The sequence below is a fragment of the Pseudochaenichthys georgianus genome, chromosome 14 (genome assembly GCF_902827115.2).
Source record: "Pseudochaenichthys georgianus chromosome 14, fPseGeo1.2, whole genome shotgun sequence".
Lineage (NCBI taxonomy): Eukaryota > Metazoa > Chordata > Actinopteri > Perciformes > Channichthyidae > Pseudochaenichthys > Pseudochaenichthys georgianus.
In genome coordinates this window covers 28,057,036-28,077,697 of record NC_047516.1, presented here as the reverse complement: position 1 = coordinate 28,077,697, position 20,662 = coordinate 28,057,036, and the positions used below count along the sequence as shown (strand labels likewise).

At 40.5% G+C, this 20,662-nt stretch overlaps 2 protein-coding genes across 3 annotated transcripts in view; one reads left to right on the top strand and one right to left on the bottom strand.

Moving 5' to 3' along the window:
• Window positions 1-1,924: 1,924 nt before the first annotated feature.
• On the bottom strand, window positions 1,925-4,613 carry timm22 (translocase of inner mitochondrial membrane 22 homolog (yeast)). The gene is made up of 4 exons (XM_034098440.1): window positions 4,341-4,613; window positions 3,218-3,414; window positions 2,419-2,491; window positions 1,925-2,328 (listed from the first exon to the last, which is right to left on the bottom strand). Exons 1-4 carry the CDS (start codon window positions 4,597-4,599, stop codon window positions 2,252-2,254), a joined length of 606 nt encoding a protein of 201 aa, XP_033954331.1. The 5' UTR covers window positions 4,600-4,613; the 3' UTR covers window positions 1,925-2,251.
• A 750-nt stretch (window positions 4,614-5,363) lies between these two features.
• The window catches only part of specc1 (sperm antigen with calponin homology and coiled-coil domains 1), a 71,553-nt gene continuing 56,254 nt past the window's right edge, over window positions 5,364-20,662 (top strand). For both annotated transcript variants that reach the window (XM_034098439.1, XM_034098438.2), the window contains exon 1: window positions 5,364-5,439. The gene's annotated coding sequence lies outside the window, so the exon portion shown is untranslated. The remainder of the gene's footprint in view (window positions 5,440-20,662) is intronic.

Genomic DNA, 20,662 nt, shown 5'->3' with positions numbered 1-20,662 from the left:
AATGCACTATCACCTAAATTATAATCTATAGAATGTTCAGCCTTTTGAAGCACTTTTACAGGATGTTAATTATTTTTCCCATATTAACTATTAATAATCATTCATCACATTCTGCCAAACGTCAACAGTTCTTCCCCTATTGAAATATTAATCCACGTTTGGAAATGTAAAGTGATTGCACCACCTGGTGGTCAATTTACAAACTGTTTAAAGTAACCCCCAGTGGAAGTGAGGCTTTACATCTGTGCAGTTAACCCTCTGATTTGTTAAAATATTAAGGGCTGACCTGCAAATCGGTGGTGGTATATTTCCCACAAAATCTGCTTGTTTTCCTTGCAGCATTTACCAACCAGTCTTCTTCATTTCTTGTCTGACTTAAAGGGTATAGACCCAACAGTCCTTCAGCTTCTTTCATTGGTTATAGAGGGATGAGGATACGTTTTAGGGTTGAATTGGTATTTTGTGCAAGTGTTTCCGGCCCCTGTGAGCTCCCATGAGGAGCAGTGCAGAGCTCTGAAGCCCAGTCAATCTCAGACCAAAGTTGCTGACCTAAACCTGCCATGGGGGGGAATCCTCTGAGTCCATCGATGGATCCAAGCTCGCAGTGAACCCTGTGGTTCCTTCCCTGTTCCTTACCAGCAAGATATTTTAATACATTTTTATAACATACCATGGAATATTTGTTTCATAACTTGAAAAATTAATAAGAATAAAAACCAGGATATTGATCATTTATAGATATGATTTATAAATCAATTTAACATCATTTGTCGTTTCCGGGCCGAGTGGAGAGTTCTGAAGCAGTCAATCACAGGTTGTGGATCTTCCTCTGCCTCAGGGGGAACCTTCAGTCCACTGCCTGGATCGAAGCTCGCTGCGAGACTCATGGATGCCATTCCTGAATTTCAGAACTCTCTGCAGGTTCCTCTGGGATCTGGATCTCTCTTAGAGTTCTCTGAGAAAAATCACAGAGCTCTATATCTGACTTATGAGTACTATTTGTAAACAAAATATTTTAATCAGACAATTTTATACTACCACCATTAGACATTGTATACATAGTACCATACAATATTTGTTTTATGACTGTCCTCTGGATCTCTCTTCCAGTGCCCTGTGATTTTTTTCAGAGCACTATCACTGACTATACAGATAAAGTGTGATTGAATGAAGCACACACATTTATTATACAGAAACCCAAATATATTTTGTATTGGACAATTACAATTGTTTATTTATTTTTTATTTAATTGATAAAGCTGTTGGACTTTGCTCTTAATGCTGCCTCAGCTGTAAATGCGTTGTGTCGTCTGTCTGCTAGCATGATGCATTCTGTGTGACCTGCTGGTAATTATCCTGCTGACATCGGTGTATTTGGATTTTCCAGAGAACAAGCGTATGATTTGCTTCTAAAGTCTTTAGATGTTTGAATAAACGGGCTGTATTCATTTTGAATGTGTATAATTTAGAGGGTCAGGATGCGGAGCTTCAAACCTTGAAGCCTTTTAAATATGTAACCTGTAGCTGCACTCATCTGTTACACAATAGTCTGCACTATTACATTTACATGAAATTAAAGTATTCTCAAAAAGCAAAACGTTACACTGTGACCAGCAGCCTGACATTTTCACAAGAAATTCCATTATTCAACAAACTAAAGATGTGATTTTCTCTGCGTTGTACTGATGACTTATGAAAACATCTGCACCAGATTCATAAGAAGCTCACTACAGGCTCCATTGGGTCCGAGTGGGAAACCCAAAACTATTTCTTTCATCAACTCCTGTACATCACAGAATTATTATAAATATATAAACATATATTATATAAATTCAAACTTGAATCAAGACTATAATTAAAAGCCAATTTAAGACGTATTTAGTCGTGGACACTTTTAAACTTCAAGAAAAAAAGTCTAAACAAATTAACAAAAAAACATGTTTAATATAAATTATCTGGATCTGGGTTAGTTACACAGTAAACACTGAATCAGAGTAAAGAGGAATTATGTTCAGCATTTTCATTATACCGTCCCCAGAGAAGCAGATCCCCTCTGCTCTCTGTCCATGAGGTGAAACTGAAGCTTCTCTGGAAACAAAGAGGTGTTTCAGCACATTGTGCACAGGAACCCTCACTTCCCCAAATCATCACTTCTGCTTTCTCAGCAGTCCTCCATGTGAGGGTCAATATTCACCAGTTGGATTTCTTTCAGGGCACTTGCATCATTTAAGTCCATACACTCTTGAGTGGTTCACCGTAAATAATATTCGATGGCAGCAGAGAATGCAGCGAAGCCTCCGCATCCCAGCACCCCCGCCTTCAGACCCGCTAAAAACAGGAACAAAAATACATGCGAGGACATAAGGAACATACTGCCTTTAATGAAAAACATCAATGTAAATGTAGCAGGTCACATACCACGGAACCCAATGGCTCCTCCAGTTACACAGCCGCTGTACACTGCGTTCTTCCAGTCAGAAACGCCTCTGTGCTGCGGATGAAAAGAAGAGGAACCGGTTAGCATGGTGCTATATCTGACGTCACTTTTAGCAGAACTGCATTTTGGGAAGCGACGTGGAGCATTGCTAGCTTCAAAAGTTGAGCAATGTTCAACTTTTGGCGCCTCGGCAGAAGCGTCAGCCAATGAAATCCCGTTTATGCAAATCTGCCAGTACAAGCGCTAGCCAATCGAACCGCGTGTATGCTGGGAGAGACTACGCAGGTCATTTCCTCATATTCCAAAAAATGGAGGGAAAATTCATTATAGCGGGAGTGAATCACCCGGTGCTGTATGATCAGTCTCTGTTCATCTACCGGGATACAAACCGGAGGAGCGAGGCATGGAGGGAGGTGGCAGAGACAGTGGGTGGAACTGGTAGGTTTTCGCCTGTTTGGGGATTTTATATCCAGTTTACTTCGTTTTAACATTGCTATTGCTTTGTATGTCGGGGGCGGGAGATTCATGTGATTGGTTGTTGGTCACAAAAAATCCCCAAGCTTCAGACACGCCCACCGCCAAGCGTCAACGCACGCTGCTGTGTGGACGCTCCGTTACATTCAATGTCATCCCACCATCATTGGTCACACATAATGCGAACTGCACTTATGTAGCGCTTTTCTAACCTTTGCAAAGTGCTTTAACATCCCACGCCAGCATTCATAAAGAGGCAGAGGATGATAAACACACAACCCCCCCCCCCCCAGGTGTGAGACTTACTGATTCTATGACGCACTCTGTGCAGGAGAACATGGCGCCAATAACGGCAAAGTTCTTTGCGTACGACATCCCTCTCTGTCCCATGTCTTTGAGGACTTCTCGTGCTGATGGAGTTCTCAGAGGGTCTTTGGGGTCAAAGCCAACATTGGTATCGATGCCAGCAGTAAAAACACCAAAAGCTCCTCCGAGGACAAAACCTGTGGGAAGGTAAAAAACTAAATCAGTGTCTGCTGCACAATAAATCACAACAATATTTACAGGGGATAAAAGATGCATACTGCTACCAATCCGAGGAATATTACAGATCATGGATGTGTAATGTATATATAATAGGCCTTAAATTGACAATTATTTTCTATTATGTATTCATCTTTCATCTGTAAAATACTAAACTATCACAATTTCCAAAGCTTTTAACTGCATTTTTTGTATTACTAGATTTACACTACAAAACCTTACAATGTCTTCATGTTGCAGGCCTACATATCAACTGTATTTTTCTGAGGTTGAGTTTTCTTTTCCCTCTTTTTATTTCACTACTGTTTATGCTTTTCAGTGCTTTATGTATCTAGACACACTTGGTGATGCATTTGTTGTTTTTGATGAGTTAAAATACCATCATTATTGTATTTGTAATGGATGACTCTGAAAAAGCGTGTTAGGCTCCCTTCTTCTCCTGCACTGTAACTTAATTGAATGCATTAGGTATTGTCGTTTTTTTGCAAACAAACATTTAAAAATAACTGAAAAGCAAACACAGAACAACTTAGTTTTGTGTCTGTAATACAAAATATAACTCAACTAATAAATAATTATATTATTATTATGTTAAGCAACCCAGTAGTAATAATCTCCCCCTTCTCCAGCTACAACATTGAAACGATACATATATAACGACACATCAATAAAACAATAATTCAATATAGCCTACATGACTCTGAAATTGGGAGACACTACATAATAAGCACTTTTACCGTAGGTACTTTAGATAAATGTTGATGCAAATACCTTTATAGATTTTAAATGCAGGACTTGTAACTGAGTATTTTTAAACTGTGTCTGTCAGAGTACTACCCACACATACTGACCAGTTACCTAATGTTAACGTGGTGTCTTTGCTTACCTCCAACACAGGCCAGGACAGCCTTGAAGGCGCAGCTCTCCATTCCCCTCTCGATCATCTTCTGCTCGTCGCTTTTCATAGGCATCGGCAGCCCCCCCATGATGCCGGGGCTCAGCTCCTTCACGGCCCTCTTGTCCCCGATGAGGTGCTCCAGGATCAGGCTGTACTGGATCGGCGGGCTCTCCATGCCCGGAGCAGCCGAAGCTGGACCTTGTAAGTCAGAGGCAGCGGCTCCTGCTTCACCCATGGAGGCAGCCATGTTTTCAATGACAGTGCCGCTGTACGTAAATGTAGTCAAGGGTGAGCGGAGGCAGATTCGTTACAAATGTAATGCGTGACGTCTGAAAACAGAAAGAGTTAGAATATATTTTAAGCATATAGTTTTCACTTAATGACCAAAAATTATACATTTCATTTGTAACGTTCTAGCTGTTTTTCTCATGACAAACGGCTAGCACATTCGACACAAAGTCAACATGCCTATGCAACATCAATACCTATCATACATTCTGTTTTGCATGATGATGATTTTCGAGGCTGTTGATTTTCGAGACTGTTGCTTGTTTTTTTTTGTTGAATTATATTGCGTTACATGTATTTAAGACATTGGTCCATAGCCTACGGTTTTATGAGTCTGTAAATATTATAATATAAATGTATATTGTCCCTAAAGTAATTTATATTGTGTCAGAGAGGTGTTGTACTCATGAAATATTCATTACTATGTACATATTATAATATACATCATTGTTGATTACATGACTGGCTTTAGCCTAAGATACTGGACTCTCTCAATGGGACAATTTTTATTGGAGTTTTCATGAACAATCCCAAGGAATACTTTTTGGTTTGTAATATTATTAATATAAGGAAATTCTTTAAATAAGGAAAGAAACGTGATTTAAACCGAAAGACTTAATCAAGAGCAAGACTACACTTCCCAGAAATCTCCGCGAGCACTGCGCCAAACTCGCTTCACGCGCTCCACCTACCGGCTCCTCGAGCGCTGGTGACACTCTATAATGACTCCCGTGCGCGAGGCGGCGGCGGCAGCATCCTGATCAAACAACAGCAGCAGCTCCGCCGCAACACAGCCCAGGTGAGAGCTAGTTGCTAATGCTCTTTCATTTATGACAGTCTACTGCATTTATTCCTGTTTTTACCATTTTGTTGAGTGAACATGTGTAAACTTTACCGTTAACGCTTCTGACGTGCGACATTACCGAAGATGTCACTGAGTCGCTCGGTGTCTTTGGTCAGTTGAGATAAAAAACAAAATGACTTTGATGACAGCTTGACTGTTAGCAGCACTTACTGTCACAGGACGGCTATGTTCCTTTAATTTAATGACTCAGTCTTTCTGAAGCGGACGTGTCTATCTATGACAACGTCTGCCATACAATTAGCCAAAGGACAGGTTGTTTGCATGCTAATTAAACGTCTCACTGTTTGACATGTAGGCACATATTTAGAATTACGCGGGCGCCTACAAGACGTCGTTTTACCTCGCCCTGAATTGTTCAGTTTGCTCCATACAAAGTCCTGAGTTCAACAGGATTCTCGCTCGATCAATACACTCCATCTGCCTACATCAAAATATCCCTTTTCATAAGCTCAATTCAGTTTCTACCTTTGTTATAACATTCAACAGTTTTAATATGTTCGTTGCTAAGGGATGTCTGGTACTAGTGTAATGTTGTGAACCTGTCAGTCACCAGAACATCCAGAAACTTAACCTAATACGATAGTTGGACTTTTGTATGTGGTTATGTTATCTTCTTCTAACCTTAATTCCCATACATGCTGCGTCAAAGCCTTGTCCACACAACCAGGATTAGTGCTATTTAAAGGGTCGTCTTTTATTTATTTATTATTTGGTAAGCCAAACAATTATTAATTGTACATATAGGTCCAACAATATATGAACAAAGTTATGGCATATCCACCATGTGTGAGTTTTTAATAGTAAAAAGTACCCTCAGATTCGAGTGCCGAAGATGCTCTTCTTAGAACTTGATGCATACACTGTGCTTCACCAGCTTCTCATAGAGGTTATTACTTAAATTCCCCAAATAAACACACATTCATTTCCCAATGTAGCTGTACTGCTAAGGTTTTCCTGTCATTTTATGTACAGTTCACATGTGCTGCCAATGGAAAGTTGCATTTGGAAGCACTTCAGTGCGCTGCAAGCTGTTTTTCTTCACATGATCAGCCATTTGTTCCTCATTACACCAGGACCATGTGATGGAGTAAAACAAGGCCTTCTTGTCTTTAATGTAGTTATTTTTGAAAGGTGGTTGTTTTGTGTTTAATAGGTCCGTAAATGCTTAATTAAAGCAAACTTTCCTGACTAAGCTCCTGTGTTAAATTCTCACCTAACACTTATTGTTGAAACCCACATCTGAATAAATGAACAAATGAACATATAATGATGTATTTAGGCCATGGACTTTTATTTATTGTGTGCAGCTTAATAGGACATTTCTATAATGACCTAAGGGAAAGTAAAATGTCCTAATTGCAGGGCTTACGTTTTATTCTTGTGTTTATAGAAGAGAGCAGCCTTGCAGTGGAATTGGCATGAGGCCTAGGGACAAACCAAATGGGCAACAAATGACAGATTTCACTTTCTTCTGTTCCCTTTGATTACGCCATTCGAATGGAGAGTTAAAAATGAGCAGTGCACCAGTCATTTATGGGGCAGTGAATGTTGTTTGTAGAAAAGTATACTCTTTGTTTTTCTCACGGTTAACCATCCAAGAAAGGGAAAGGTTTGAAGTCTGCCAGATCCAAAACAGACCAGGGGTGACTGGTCTTGTAATTAGGCCAGACACTGAGGAAAGTGAATAAAAGCTTCACATTTGCCATCAGTCAGTTTGAATTTGTTGATTTCATGACTTGATGTGTGTCATCGGCAGAACCCTCTCTTTTGTAATCATACTTGCTATGTCCTTGTTGAGCTGAAGCAGTGGATCTCCTTGTTATTTATCTATAGCTGTTCTCATTCCCAGTTCAAGCTTCTGTCATTGGCTTGCTATTTATAGCCAAGGTTATGTGGGGAGCATCCATGTCCAGTTGTGCAGCGGTGGTATTGCTTGTTTTGTTGGGGGGAAAACAACCTGGTGATCTCCTTGATTGCTCAATGGGAAGAATGAAATATAGAAATGTGTGACTCTCTAGAGGAAATGCAAGATCACTGCTCATTGCTCTCCCACACACTCAGGATTATCTTCTACCCGTGCTGCTGTCCTGGATCCACTTGTGATGCCTTGAGACTGTGAGTAGAACATTTTCAGCAGTACTGCTGTCTTTCATCCACTTGCTGTAACTGTACTATGAAATGAGTCAGGGTGGGGGAACAACGTTTAGAGTGACCTTGTCCAGCTGTGGTAAGATGTGTGAAAGGCAGATTGCAGGGATGGAGTCCTCTACACTGTCATTCAGATGCTCAAATGCTTAAGTCACTGCACAATTACTCTGTACTGAAAGATACACCATAATGATGACATCAAGTATGATCAAAATACCCTTTTAATACAAGACATTTGAACTTGACACAGTTGGAAAATCACAGGCAGATATGATGAAATAAATGATAGCTGAATTCCATCTTTAATTTCAGGTTCCTGGTATTGTGCATGCTTGCTCACTGTAACCTTCAATGAACCATGAATGGAATAGAGCCATGGTTAGTGTTAATCGTAGAAAACACCTGTTCCTTCCCTACTATGACAATCTAAATGTATGAAAAGCCTGCTGGATGTAAACTCAATGATCTGGTTCTCACACTCACAGGATGGAGTGCACACATTGTTACACATCCCCAACAATAACAGTGCTTACGACTTGTGAGTTTATGTGGACAAACTACCCTTGAATTTATTTATTTAAGGAGTATGACCCCCTTGATTTCTGCTCAGCAATACCAGATTATTACTAGTGGAGTTGAACAAACTCAATGTTCCATTGTGTCCAGTTGTTGGTTTTTTAAATGTTGTGAGTGAGAAGGTCATATACACGTCCAAAATATTCTGCAAATAGCATCATTTGTACTTACTGTGATATCTCATCTTTAGTATTGACTAGCGGCAGCTTTTCTTTTGCACAAATGTGGTTTGAGTTAGAGATATCTTTATCTCTAAACAAGCTCATGACTAGATAGTGAACTTTCATGCTGCTGCTGTCAGAGCAGAGCAGTTTGTGGAGCCTGTGCAGGTCATCGAGTGCAGTGTCCTGGTTCATAAAGGGATCCACTATGTGACCATTTTGAAAGTTGTCTTCTCGAAAATGAAATTTTTATTTTTGAAACGAGTGGGAATAACGGAGTGATATGTTATATCTCCCAATGTTGACCCTCTTGTTTGTAACAGAATTAGCTCTCATCCTCTTCATTATGAGGATCTTAGGAAAATACTAATATGGTCAAAAACACATTTCTCTTTTACACTCTTAATCATTCAGGGACATGTAGTGAATAAAGTACAGTGTATGATCCTAGAAGAGAGCTGTTATCTGTCCTCGAGAGGCGAGGTGTAGTCCGCAGCTGGAGTGGCACATCCTTTACTGCAGGAGGCTTTAAGAGGAGATGGACTGATGGGAGCAGGGATGAGCACTGCATTCAGTCAGTTGAATAAATAAAAGCAGCCCTATGTGACAGAAAGTGAGGCTGCTCAGTATTCTGTTCATGCAGCTATTGTGCATATTATTTAAACTCATACTTTTGCATCACAAAGGCACAGATGGCTCCCAGCCTCTGCAGCTTTGCCAGGATCCTTCCCTCAGCTTTCTTCTAAATGCCATCTAAGGCCAGTGGAGAAAGACAACTGTATATGGTGAAGTAAGGTAACGGCCAATCATCTTTTTCCTCTGGCTACATTTGTTTAGTTCAATAACGTCCAGGAAACAGGCTGCATACTTGACAAGCATCACAGTCCAACTCACTGGCTCCAAGGAATGCCTTTTGTAAATGGGTCATCTGGAGCACGTTGGAGGTAAAGCAGAGAATATATATGGCCTTTTGATGTGGATGCTTCCCCTCTGTCCAAAGAGCAAGACAGTGTCCTTCAGAGCATTGATGAGCAACTCAAAGAGAGATAGATCATTTGTAAATATACCATTCAGCTAAACAAGAAGAGCAAGTTTACAGTTGTGACAATTACACATGCGTGGGGAGTGTCTAAAATGTTGGCCTGAAAGAGGTCTGACTATTGTCATCTCTTTGTTGTGTCATCCTACAGTACAGGTTACATTGAACACACCCACCGTTCACATCAAATAGCTCTCATGCCACAAGCCTATTGTTGCTACACTCAAAGCAGAGAGCAGGGAATGCTCCTTTTAGGTTGGACAGCAAAACTATTCATTTGCACCACTACTATGATGTTCCATTGTGGAAAATCACTGAGCTCTCTCTGACAAGGTACTTTTCTTTTTATTGCCCTGCAGTTCTCATGGACGCTATGCTAATGTTTCTATGGAAATACGCCCACTCGCTGTATATGTAGCCAGCAAGGCAGACAGGAAAGCAGATGAAGTTTTTGCAATGTGGCTTTGACTGTTTATCAGACAAGAACTGTGACACTACCAGAGCAGGAAGTGTGGCCCTCGAGGGAGCCAGGCTCTGAGAAAGATGAAGCAGAGGAAATATTCAAGAAGAATATCTAGAATCAGCTCCCATTACTGTAAGCCTGCTGAACACAGGATAGAAGGTTTTTTGGGACAAATGGGCACATTTCAAATCTTCAGTAATTCATTGTTTGACTCTGCCAAATTGACAGCATATGGCTGCTTATTTCCAAATGTTATGAAGAATTGTATTTTGTTTATATCCATTTAGTCAATGAATTCCACACAATTCAGCAATACCAATAACAGCACACGTCTATAAATTAGACTAAACACCACAATTAAACGCATCCCCATTGAATGTCTTAAATATATAGGACATTTAAAATCTATTCTCAGACATTTTATCAACAATATTAATAGTTTAGCAGATTAACTCTAATGAAAGTATCCGTTGCTACCCTAGATGACTTATCATTCTTATAATCTTATAATGGCTTTTTATGATAGCCCAATGTATTGTACTTATCCTTGCTATAGTAAACTACTTTGTACAGACATTGCAAACTGTATTGGCTATGCCTTATTGGTCATTTCTTATTATGAAACAGGAAAATATAACATACAAACCAGACTAACTGGTATAGAAGTTAGTGATCATTCAGGGCATCACGTTTAACGGTTCATTTTAGTACATGATACTGTATGAAGAAATTGCTTAATTCATGATTTCAGAACATAATCAAAAAGTGAAATAATATCTCAGAAGTCCTAAACGCGGAATATAACTTCCAACTCTTTCTCTTGGATGACAGCTGTCAAAAAGATTGAGCCAGCATCTCTCAATTCTTCCTGTTTTTTGAAAGTTTGAGAACTCTTCTTGTAGCCTAAACATTCAGGCCCAACAACCTACAGTATGTATGTGGAGATCAAAGGAAATCCTGTGTCAGCACTTTCCTCACTTGCTCTGCTTCCTTCTCATCTCTTTCTGAACTTAACGATGCTGATTCACGCAGCAGCTTTCCTCTTCAGGCTATTTCATATTCAAATGCTGAGAAGTGTTTTTTCTGTCTTTTGGTTAGTTCTGTATCTTAGTAAGGGCTTAAGGGGCTTTCATCTGTCTAGCAATAGGGCACATTTAATCAAAGTCTCCAGACATGTTGCTTGTACAATAACCATTAGCCTTAAGCTCCTTAGCTTACATACCACTTGTGAACTATTGCTTCCTTGCTTTATGTTCTCTATTCCCAGGAGTGCCATTTATCCCGTTTAACATTTTATGATATGTATACAGCTGTAGGCATTTACGCTTTGCTCTTGCACAAATAGCTACTGACAGCAGAAGAAGTCACACATTTGCTGCATTGCTATGGTGCTAAACTAAACTGTAACTTCCCCAATATTGCTTTTGGGAATGAGGTTTTTCTCCTGTTGCGTACTAGTTTCAGATCCCTGCAGACTAAAGGGGAAACCCACAGGGAGAGCAGAGACCGGCGCACAGCATGGCACACAGACTAATCCCACAATCTTCCTGTTTCACTTTGGCTCAGATAATGGCTTTGCACACGTCTCGTCTGGACCCAGGTGCTTTACAGATGCCTCAAAGTTGCCTACGTGGTCAGGCACAGTTAACACATTAATGGCAACAGTATTGCAGGTCTCCCTTGAAAAAGAGATCATTGATCTCAATGGGATTTTACCTGGATAAATAAAGGTTTTGAATTGAATTGAATTTGAATTGAATTGAATCTGTTCTTGCTAGATTTAATGCAGATGTTGGTCAGATGTGCAACTGCTGTGTAATATCAATAGCAGCAGTAGCAACATATCTATATCACACCAACAGAAGTAACAGAAAGATAATAGCTGTCCTGCTCCTAGTTGTTATACGTTGATAGGCAATATTTTCAGACATTATGGTTGGTATCCAGTTGGGTTATAGTTCATCCCAGAATATTACTGAAGGCGCAAATAACAACAGGTTCAACTTTCCCCCTCAGATACAGTAATACCATGACAAATACAATCAAATAGTTTGGCTTGTCTCATAGCCAGTTAATCTACTGTTTAATCTTGTATATTTTAAAATGGGAAATAACAGGCTACGTTACCATGTATAGTTTTTTTTTTCTTTTTTCTACCTTTATTTAGACAGATAGGTCCCTTGAGATCATGGATCTCTTTTACAAGGGAGACCTGCATCAATTTAGTTCCACATGAAACATAAAAACAACATAAAAACAAACAATAGAGGACATCATATTTACATATTCACCAACACTTACAAACACCCATAGTGTCAGAAAGCATCTCGTGCAGACGTGCCTTAAAAACATTCAGAGAAATAAAATTGCTCAATTTCAATTTGGACTGTAGGCTGTTCCAAGCAAGTGGAGCTGCGCACATAAAAGCCGTCTTACCTAAGACAGTCCTCACTCTTGGCACATCTAACAAGACCACATCCTGCGATCTCAGGCAATAGCTGCCCGCAACGTTCTGCTTTACCAGAGAACAGATGTAATACGGGAGTTTGCCCAACATAGCTTTATAAATAAAAGTGTACCAGTGACTGAGCCTCCGTACAGAGAGTGATGGTAAACCTGCCTTGGTATACAGTGTACAGTGATGTGTAAGCGCTTTACAATTTGTGACAAATCTCAGAGCACTGTGATACGCAGCATCCAATTTGCTCAGGTAATTGGCAGGTGCATTCATATAGACCAGATCACCATAGTCCAGCACAGGTAAAAAGGTCACAGTGACTAGCCTTTTCCTGGCCAGTTCAAAAGTTAATCCTCTTAGTGATATCCTTTTCAGATGAACTGAAAGCACTGACAGTGACAACTTTATTTGATGCGGTTGAGTGGAGTTTTACAATATAAAAAGTGACCACTGTAAAGGGAAAACCACTCTATTGAATCTTTCCAATTTTTTGAAGCATGGTTTTACTTTTAACATCTTCAAAATGGGAAACCATTCACAGCCAAAATACTTGAGTTCACCGAATATGTAATCCACAAAGCTATACATAACAGGAAGAGTTGTTTCATTGTTTGTGAATGTAATGGGAAGCACATGGCATAGTGCCACATACAAGAGCAAATGGTATAGACTGGATCCAAAACATTAGTGTCCAAATGCTGCTGAATCCTGAAAGAAATAGTTTGAATTTAAGTTTGTAGTCCTACAGTATCTTGCAACAGGGACACTGGCATTGGTGTGTGTGTGTGTGTGTGTGTGTGTGTGTGTGTGTGTGTGTGTGTGTGTGTGTGTGTGTGTGTGTGTGTGTGTGTGTGTGTGTGTGTGTGTGTGTGTGTGTGTGTGTGTGTGTGTGTGTGTGTGTGTGTGTGTGTGTGTGTGTGTGTGTGTGTGTGTGTGTGTGTGTGTGTGTGTGTGTGTGTGTGTGTGTGTGTGTGTGTGTGTGTGTGTGTGTGTGTGTGTGTGTGTGTGTGTGTGTGTGTGTGTGTGTGTGTGTGTGTGTGTGTGTGTGTGTGTGTGTGTGTGTGTGTGTGTGTGTGTGTGTGTGTGTGTGTGTGTGTGTGTGTGTGTGTGTGTGTGTGTCAAAAGGTGCTACTGGAGACGCAAGCAGGAAGTACACAAAATCTATTTTTGAGAAATTTGCCAGCACTTAGTCACAGCGATAACATTGCAACTACTGTATTTATTATACAGACATGAAACTCTACAGGTGTGTAGTTGATATCATACAAAAGATGGCTGGGGTTCAAGCAATGGTGATGGAAATAGGGGGGAAAGGAAGTAGAAAGGGAGCACTTGCCCCCCCCAGCTTTACACCCCTGGCCTGATTTGGTTCCCGGCTGGTTGCAGAATTGTTTCTAGTTAAAATGAATGTGAATTCTGTGGCGTTTTGGATGCTGAAATGAGAGTGAGTGAGAATGAGAATGTGACAAATGAGTCATATTTCAAGCAACACACTCAACATCATTGCACATTTAACATTTATATTGACATCCTTTGTGACAGTGTTGTGTCTGCGCGTAGATTCTGACTCAGTGCTTTTCCTGTGTACCGAGGGAGGACAAAAGAAGCAAATGAGAAGCAGGCAGTGCGTAGGAGCTTCAGTGTGTCTGCTGCCACCTCATCTAGTGAGCATCCAGCCACATTGATCTATGTTCCATCATTATTTATGAATGTTTGGCCTGCTACCTACCTACTCCAGGGGCAGCTGTATCCTGTTTCCCTATTCACACTGTGTGGAAGTGTTCACTTATTATATATATGCAAAGGGTCTTGGCAGTATTGAAGCTTATTCCAGTTGTAAATTCCTAGAAATGTCCTCAAACGTACGTAGATGTAATGGCTGAGATGATAAATGGTGGAGATGAGTGGTACTGTACATTTCTGGTCTCTAGTGGCTTTTCCTCCTAGTTTATGTTCTATATTAGGAAAGTTGGACAGTGTTCTCATACTGAGAACACCCATTTCAAAGTCACATTGCTGCACTGGTGACGCCGTGACGGATAAAAATTGTTTGGGTCACCCTATTCTTTACTTTTCCTCCAGCATCAAAGACAGGGTGGGGAACAAAGTCATCTTGTATGCTTTCTATTGAAATGTCTCAACAGCTGTTACATGGCCTGCTGGCATTTTGGCATTTAGACCAAAAAGATGTTGTTCAGCACGGCATCCATCCATACAGGGTAGACTAGAATAGTTAACAAAATCATGTTTCACTACTATACTGTACCTATACAGATGGCTTTCATTTCCCATATTAGAAAAAAACCCGAATCAAAACAGTAGTTGAAAGGTTTAATAGAACTATGTTTGAGGTTGAATTAAACGTTATTTCAATAGAGCAACAAGTATGTTTCTGTCTTCATCTTGTGATCCATAGTGCCACACAGGAAAATGTAGCCACATTGAACAATGACAGGAACAGAACAATGTTTTGACAGCATTCAAGTAGTGGTAACATTACAGAATCGGCATTGTTAAAAGCATGATGTGATTCTGAACTGTTTCTCAACCCTTTTGCAGCGTCCTTTTAGAAAGAGCTGTTTTTGCGGTGGTGTAGGGGTGTGGTCAGTCCAAGTTCCTCAGTTTACCACTTGCCACAATCTGAAGCCTGTTTCATCGCGTACCAGAGAGCAGCTTTCTAACCCACATGCTCTGCAGCCTTGGCATGCCGTACATTGTGTGGGATCCCAATTAGACCAGTATGGTAGAGCAAGAAATGCCGACCCCTCCACAAATGATCCACCCTCAGATTTAGAAGTGTTTTCCAAACAAAGAGTGTCTTTGTCAGAGTTGATAGCTGGTGTTTATGCCCAGCCTACAGACCACTTTGGAATTGAAGAGCTCATATCAATGTGACAAATCAATCTTTATTTTTCAAACTCCAGAAAGTCAGACATGTTTATTTACTGAGGCAGCACATGTACTTGCTTTACACGGCTGTATTTTTTCAATCTAAGAACACAATTGAACACAGTTTCATCCCACCAACAAACCGCAAACACACATGGTCCCAGGTTGAATCACATTTCAATCCACTGTTTGGAGAACAAAGTGCAGACACCTGCTTTTCTAACAAAAACGCTTCAGGGTTTACCCTTATTCAATGCTCAGTGTTCTCAAAGCCATATGTTGGATAACTCTTCCTCCTCCTCCTCCTCCTCCTCCTCCTCCTCCTCCTCCTCCTCCTCCTCCTCCTCCTCCTCCTCCTCCTCCTCCTCCTCCTCCTCCTCCTCCTCCATTCTCCCTTTCGTACTGTGTTCTTCAGGAGTAAGACAAAAGTCTGGAAAAAGTGTGAGAGGAGAATAACATGCCATGGCTGAGACTCTGTCCCTCTCTTCCTCTTTGCATGAGAAAGAGTGAAAGAGTTGATGGCGCATACAGCACAGCGGTTGGCAGCCTGCAGTACTTCCTCATCCTGAGTCGTTGCTTCTGAACCTTAGTTTTGTCCTTCAGAATCTCTGCATAGAGCTCAGCAGAGGACGAATATTGTGGTGTGTTGTTGTGCTTCGGGGCATGCATGCAGAGGGCCGGCTCTAGGACAGAGTCTAGTACAGAACACGTGAGTGAACTGCACCACTATTACAATAGCCTTTTCTATGACACCAATCTGTCATCACACTCCTTCTCAATGCTATGCTAGGAGCTTAACAAAGCTAAAATATTGATGTTTGTTTCTCTTCAGACATTGTTTTTACTGCGTTGAAGAGAGAAGGGAGTTTGTTTTGGATAGAAAATGAATTTAATGAATGGAAAAGTTTGAAATAGGTAAAGCTGAAGTAATTTGTTATGACGTAAGTATGAAGTGTGTGACTCAGAACATCTACTGGTGCTGTATTTTTGCCAGGTTTCTCACATTTCTGTCAACCACTGACAATAAAAAGAATAGGAAATGTGGCTAGGGCTAAACCTTGCACCTGTGAAGTATGTTAGGCAGGAGAACTATTCCTCCTAGGTTTTACAACCATGGCTAACCAGAGGTAGCTGTTTTTAGCTTGATGTTATATGACTGTACATTATAACAAGGCTAAGGTTGACCTCTTTAAAGCTGCGCAATGAGCCATGCAGGAAAGAACACATGAGAGGATCTGATGATGACGACGCACAGTGACATTCAACCCTCTTATATCCTTGATTCGTTATTATTATTATTATTATTATTATTATTATTATTATTATTATTTTAAAGTACAGTCAGATGTAGATGCTTAATAGTTTAATCACTCACAGTGTTGCTTATGGTGGTCAGGAAGTTGGAATATCATTTTTCACACATTTTACCGCCCATGGTATAAAGAAATAGCTTCAAACTTTGTTTTGTTGTGCTTTATTGTGTGTTGCATTGCTTGCATCTTTCTAATGTTATTCTTGGTGGACATACTAACGTTTATTGATTGCAGTTAAGTGTTCACAGTCACACCTGAATTCACTTAGGCCTTATTAAGTAAGGCAAGGCAAGGCAAGTTTATTTATATAGCACTTTTCAACACAAGGCAATTCAAAGTGCTTTACAAAAAACGAAAGACATTAAGAAAATGGCATTTAAAATCAGTCATTAAAAATAAAAGCTAATAATAAACATAAAAAGAAAAAATACATGGATAAAAGTTACCACCACAGACACTTCTTTGCATGGCTGCAGTTTCCCCTCTGATCATTGATTCTATTTTAAAGATACCTCGCTAAACGGCACTGAGAGGATGTTCCTTTTCACACACACTATCGAGTGATGGGAGGTAGCTTTCCCCCCGAATACACACTGCATGAATTATTGAAGAGTCGTTTGCATGGCCTGTCCTGCACTGTAGCAGGCATACCAGCATGTAATGCCAGAGAACGCTCAGGACTGGACTGCTTAGATTTCCCTGAGTTTTCTAAACCAATTGTGGTTGTGGCAACTGTGAAGAAGCTAAGTCATGTATACATACAAGAGGGTATTTCCTCTGATACTGTAACACAGTGACAGTCAGTACTTTGGATTTCTTTCTTGTGTTAAATACTAATAATATTAGTGAAATACTAATACCACAGCGTAGGAAAACTTTGTAGCAAGTAAAATGATTATTGATTTTCTTTGTGTGATAAAAGCATACATTTATTTACTTAATCAGGTTTGTATTTGATCACAAGAGAGAGAGAGATTGTTTCACCCAGCCAGGCCCGAAATGATAACAGTTGGTCTTGACCTCAGTGTTCTCTCCTTATCGCCTTTCAGCAGTCCAGTCAAACATCAACTGTCAGAAATAAGTGGAGAAAGTCCTTCACCACTCTTTTTCTTGTTCAGCCTTTACATTCATCTTCCTGGTTTTGGAAGCAATATAATTAGGGCACATGACAACCCATTACTTATGACTGTGGTGACCACAAGTTATATTTGGTTTTCTAATTTAAAGCGAAATCCACATTTATCGTCTTGCCAGCCTTGTTCAAAACCACAATATCACCAACATCCATGTTTGTTTTGTCAGACCATGCAAGCTGTAGGCTAGTCCTATTCGTTAGCCGGCCCCTTTCCTACTCTGGGTTCAGTGTTCTGTTGCTATGTGTTGTTATTAGTTGCTATGTGTCGCTATTTTGTTTGTATCTATGTGTAGATATGTTTTTCACTTTATGGGATCTAAATTGAATTCAGAAAAGGATGGTGTGGCCGCTAAACCTGCAGAACTCAACCTGTGTGATTCTCAAATCAACCTCAAAGGGTGAGATGCCACGCTCTGCCAATAGTTTCTAAGTGCTACTGAGCTATTCAAACACATTTCAATTATGTATGGCTGCGTGGCATGAGAAAATAAATATAAGTTCTGATAAACAACATGTATTCAGTTCTTCTTTGACTTTCATAATACTGCTTAAATACAACAAAAGGCTTGCTGAATTAAAACATTGAATTGAACATAAAAGGTACCATTACAAAATAATTACATTTGTAAAGGGCAGTTGACTACTGATGATACTGTGTTTCAACTACTGTAACTAATGAAATCTGAGTGCTATGTCGCAGTTAACATTGTGCTGACAATGCAAAACAATGATATAGTGTGCAGCCCTAGTAATGTGCAAACTATTTGTGCCCTTTTCCATGCAAATTAGCATCAATGCAAACATGGTCAAGAAGCTGGTGGTAACTGAAGCGTATTTATATCAGGTGAATGCTCAAACTATTTATTTTAAGATGAAATATATGTTATGGAAAATAAATGAAGTTCCTCTATACGTGGTCTAGGAAAATACATGAGAACATTAGGTTAGATCCAAGTGGCATACACTTCCCTTTCCTGTCTTAGTTGCCTCATCGGAGGCGGAGGTGCACTCCTGACAAGACTTCTGACTCAGGCTGCCTCTTAACCCTCTGATCTATGAATCACCCTCAATTGCTAAGTACATGTTTCACAATGCGAAAATATGAAACTCTCTGGGCAAGTTTGTGCTGTGATTGCATGCATGTTTGCATTATCTTCTGTGCATCAGACCTTGAGACATATATCTGTTACAAGAGATGAATCATTCATGTTGCTTTGTCAATGTTCCCTAATTTTAGAATAAAACCCCCTGTCTGTCTCTCAAAGACATTTTGGTTTCTAACTAGGACATTGCAAAGTAAGTGGCACTCAGTTCTGGCTCCTGAGGATCATGGCTCTGCAGAGGAATATATAGAGGTCATATTTGCAGAGTTCAGTCTCGCAGTGGGAACGGAAAAGCTAAGTAGATCAGACTAAACATATAAAGACTTTTACTTTATAGAAGGTTTGCATTTTTAAGGTCTGGGCTTACGTTTAATGTTTGTTTGTTACTCAGTTCCCTTTCATTTCAAAAATTAAATCAATATAAGATCCACTGAGACATCCTCAATTTGGCCTCACTTCCTCTTTTGGCCTTTCCCGAGATTAGAGCAGGTTGAGAGCATATCAGTACGTGGTGCTGCAGCTTTGTAAACTGATCTAGAGATGTAGGACATCCCATGAGGTGCTAGCCCAGCAGGCAGGCAGGAGATAGTCACAGGATCTCGCCTGCAGAGGTAGTTAGTTAGTTAGTGTTATATGATGTTACAACATGTTCTCATGTGGGCAACAAACAAAGTGCATGCACTGTGTTCTCTATCAGATACGTCTCTAAGCAACCACAAACATTCTTTGATCAAATATATACGTAAAATGTACAAAATTATCTCTGTTTGGAACAACATGATCTGCACCAAATGAGGAGTTTCTATTATGTCTGTTGAATACTGTTTGGAGTACCAACAATACTTCATTTAGATATTATACTTTGCTTGCTGTGATTTGGATTTTGGACTAGCCCATATTGCCATTTTGATACCATTTTGATTAGTTGTAACATTATTTGCAGCACCGCCAACAATTGGTGTACACAGGTTTGTATTGTAGCATCAAATGACCTGCTCTCTGTTGTTCCGCTACACATTCAACATTTCAGTCACTGCAGCAAATACAAAAATAATACAGTTTGGAGCACATGGAAAACTGTCTTCCCTTACAGCCATGCAGGGTTCACTCAATTTGGTGCTTGCAGAGACAAGAGGCTAACCCCATTTGCAGCCCTGTGCCGGGAGACTGACGATCAGGTTACCCCCCCTCCCTGATCAATGACTCAGCAAGTCATCTGGGAGCTACAGAGCTCTTTACCAGTACTCACTCTCCTTGCTTAAGTGCCCTTCTACCTCCTTCCATTTCCTACAGTTTCTCTTTGCCCATTTCCTTTCTACACATCTAATGCACACCTTAATATACATGGATCGGATTTCGAGGCGTAGTCGTGGGGGAGGGGGTCTGCAGTTCGGTGGACTAAGGATTGCACCACTGCTTTTTGCAGATGATGTGGTTCTAATGGCTTCATCGGTATGCGACCTTCAGCACTCACTGGATCGGTTCGCAACCCAGTGTGAAGCGGCTGGGATGAGGATCAGCACCTCCAAATCTGAGGCCATGGTTCTCAGCAGGAAACCGATGGACTGTCCACTCCAAGTAGGGAATGATTCCTTACCCCAAGTGAAGGAGTTCAAGTATCTCAGGGTCTTGTTCTCGAGTGAGGGAACAATGGAGCATGAGATGGGCCGGAGAATTGGAGAAGCAGGAGCGGTACTGCAGTCGCTTTACCGCACTGTTGTGACGAAAAGGGAGCTGAGCCAGAAGGCAAAGCTCTCTGTCTACCGGGCCATTTTCGTTCCTACCCTCACCTATGGTCATGAAGGATGGGTCATGACCGAAAGAACGAGATTGCGGATATAAGCGGCCGAGATGGGTTTTCTCCGCAGGGTG

Excerpts from the sequence above, each read along its gene's own strand:
- timm22 (XM_034098440.1), bottom strand. The coding sequence starts at position 4,599 with ATGGCTGCCTCCATGGGTGAAGCAGGAGCCGCTGCCTCTGACTTACAA. Across the intron at positions 2,492-3,217 it reads CAGAGTGCGTCATAGAATCA|CACAGAGGCGTTTCTGACTG; the intron begins GTAAGTCTCACA and ends TTTCATCCGCAG. Across the intron at positions 2,329-2,418 it reads AGGAGCCATTGGGTTCCGTG|CGGGTCTGAAGGCGGGGGTG; the intron begins GTATGTGACCTG and ends TCCTGTTTTTAG.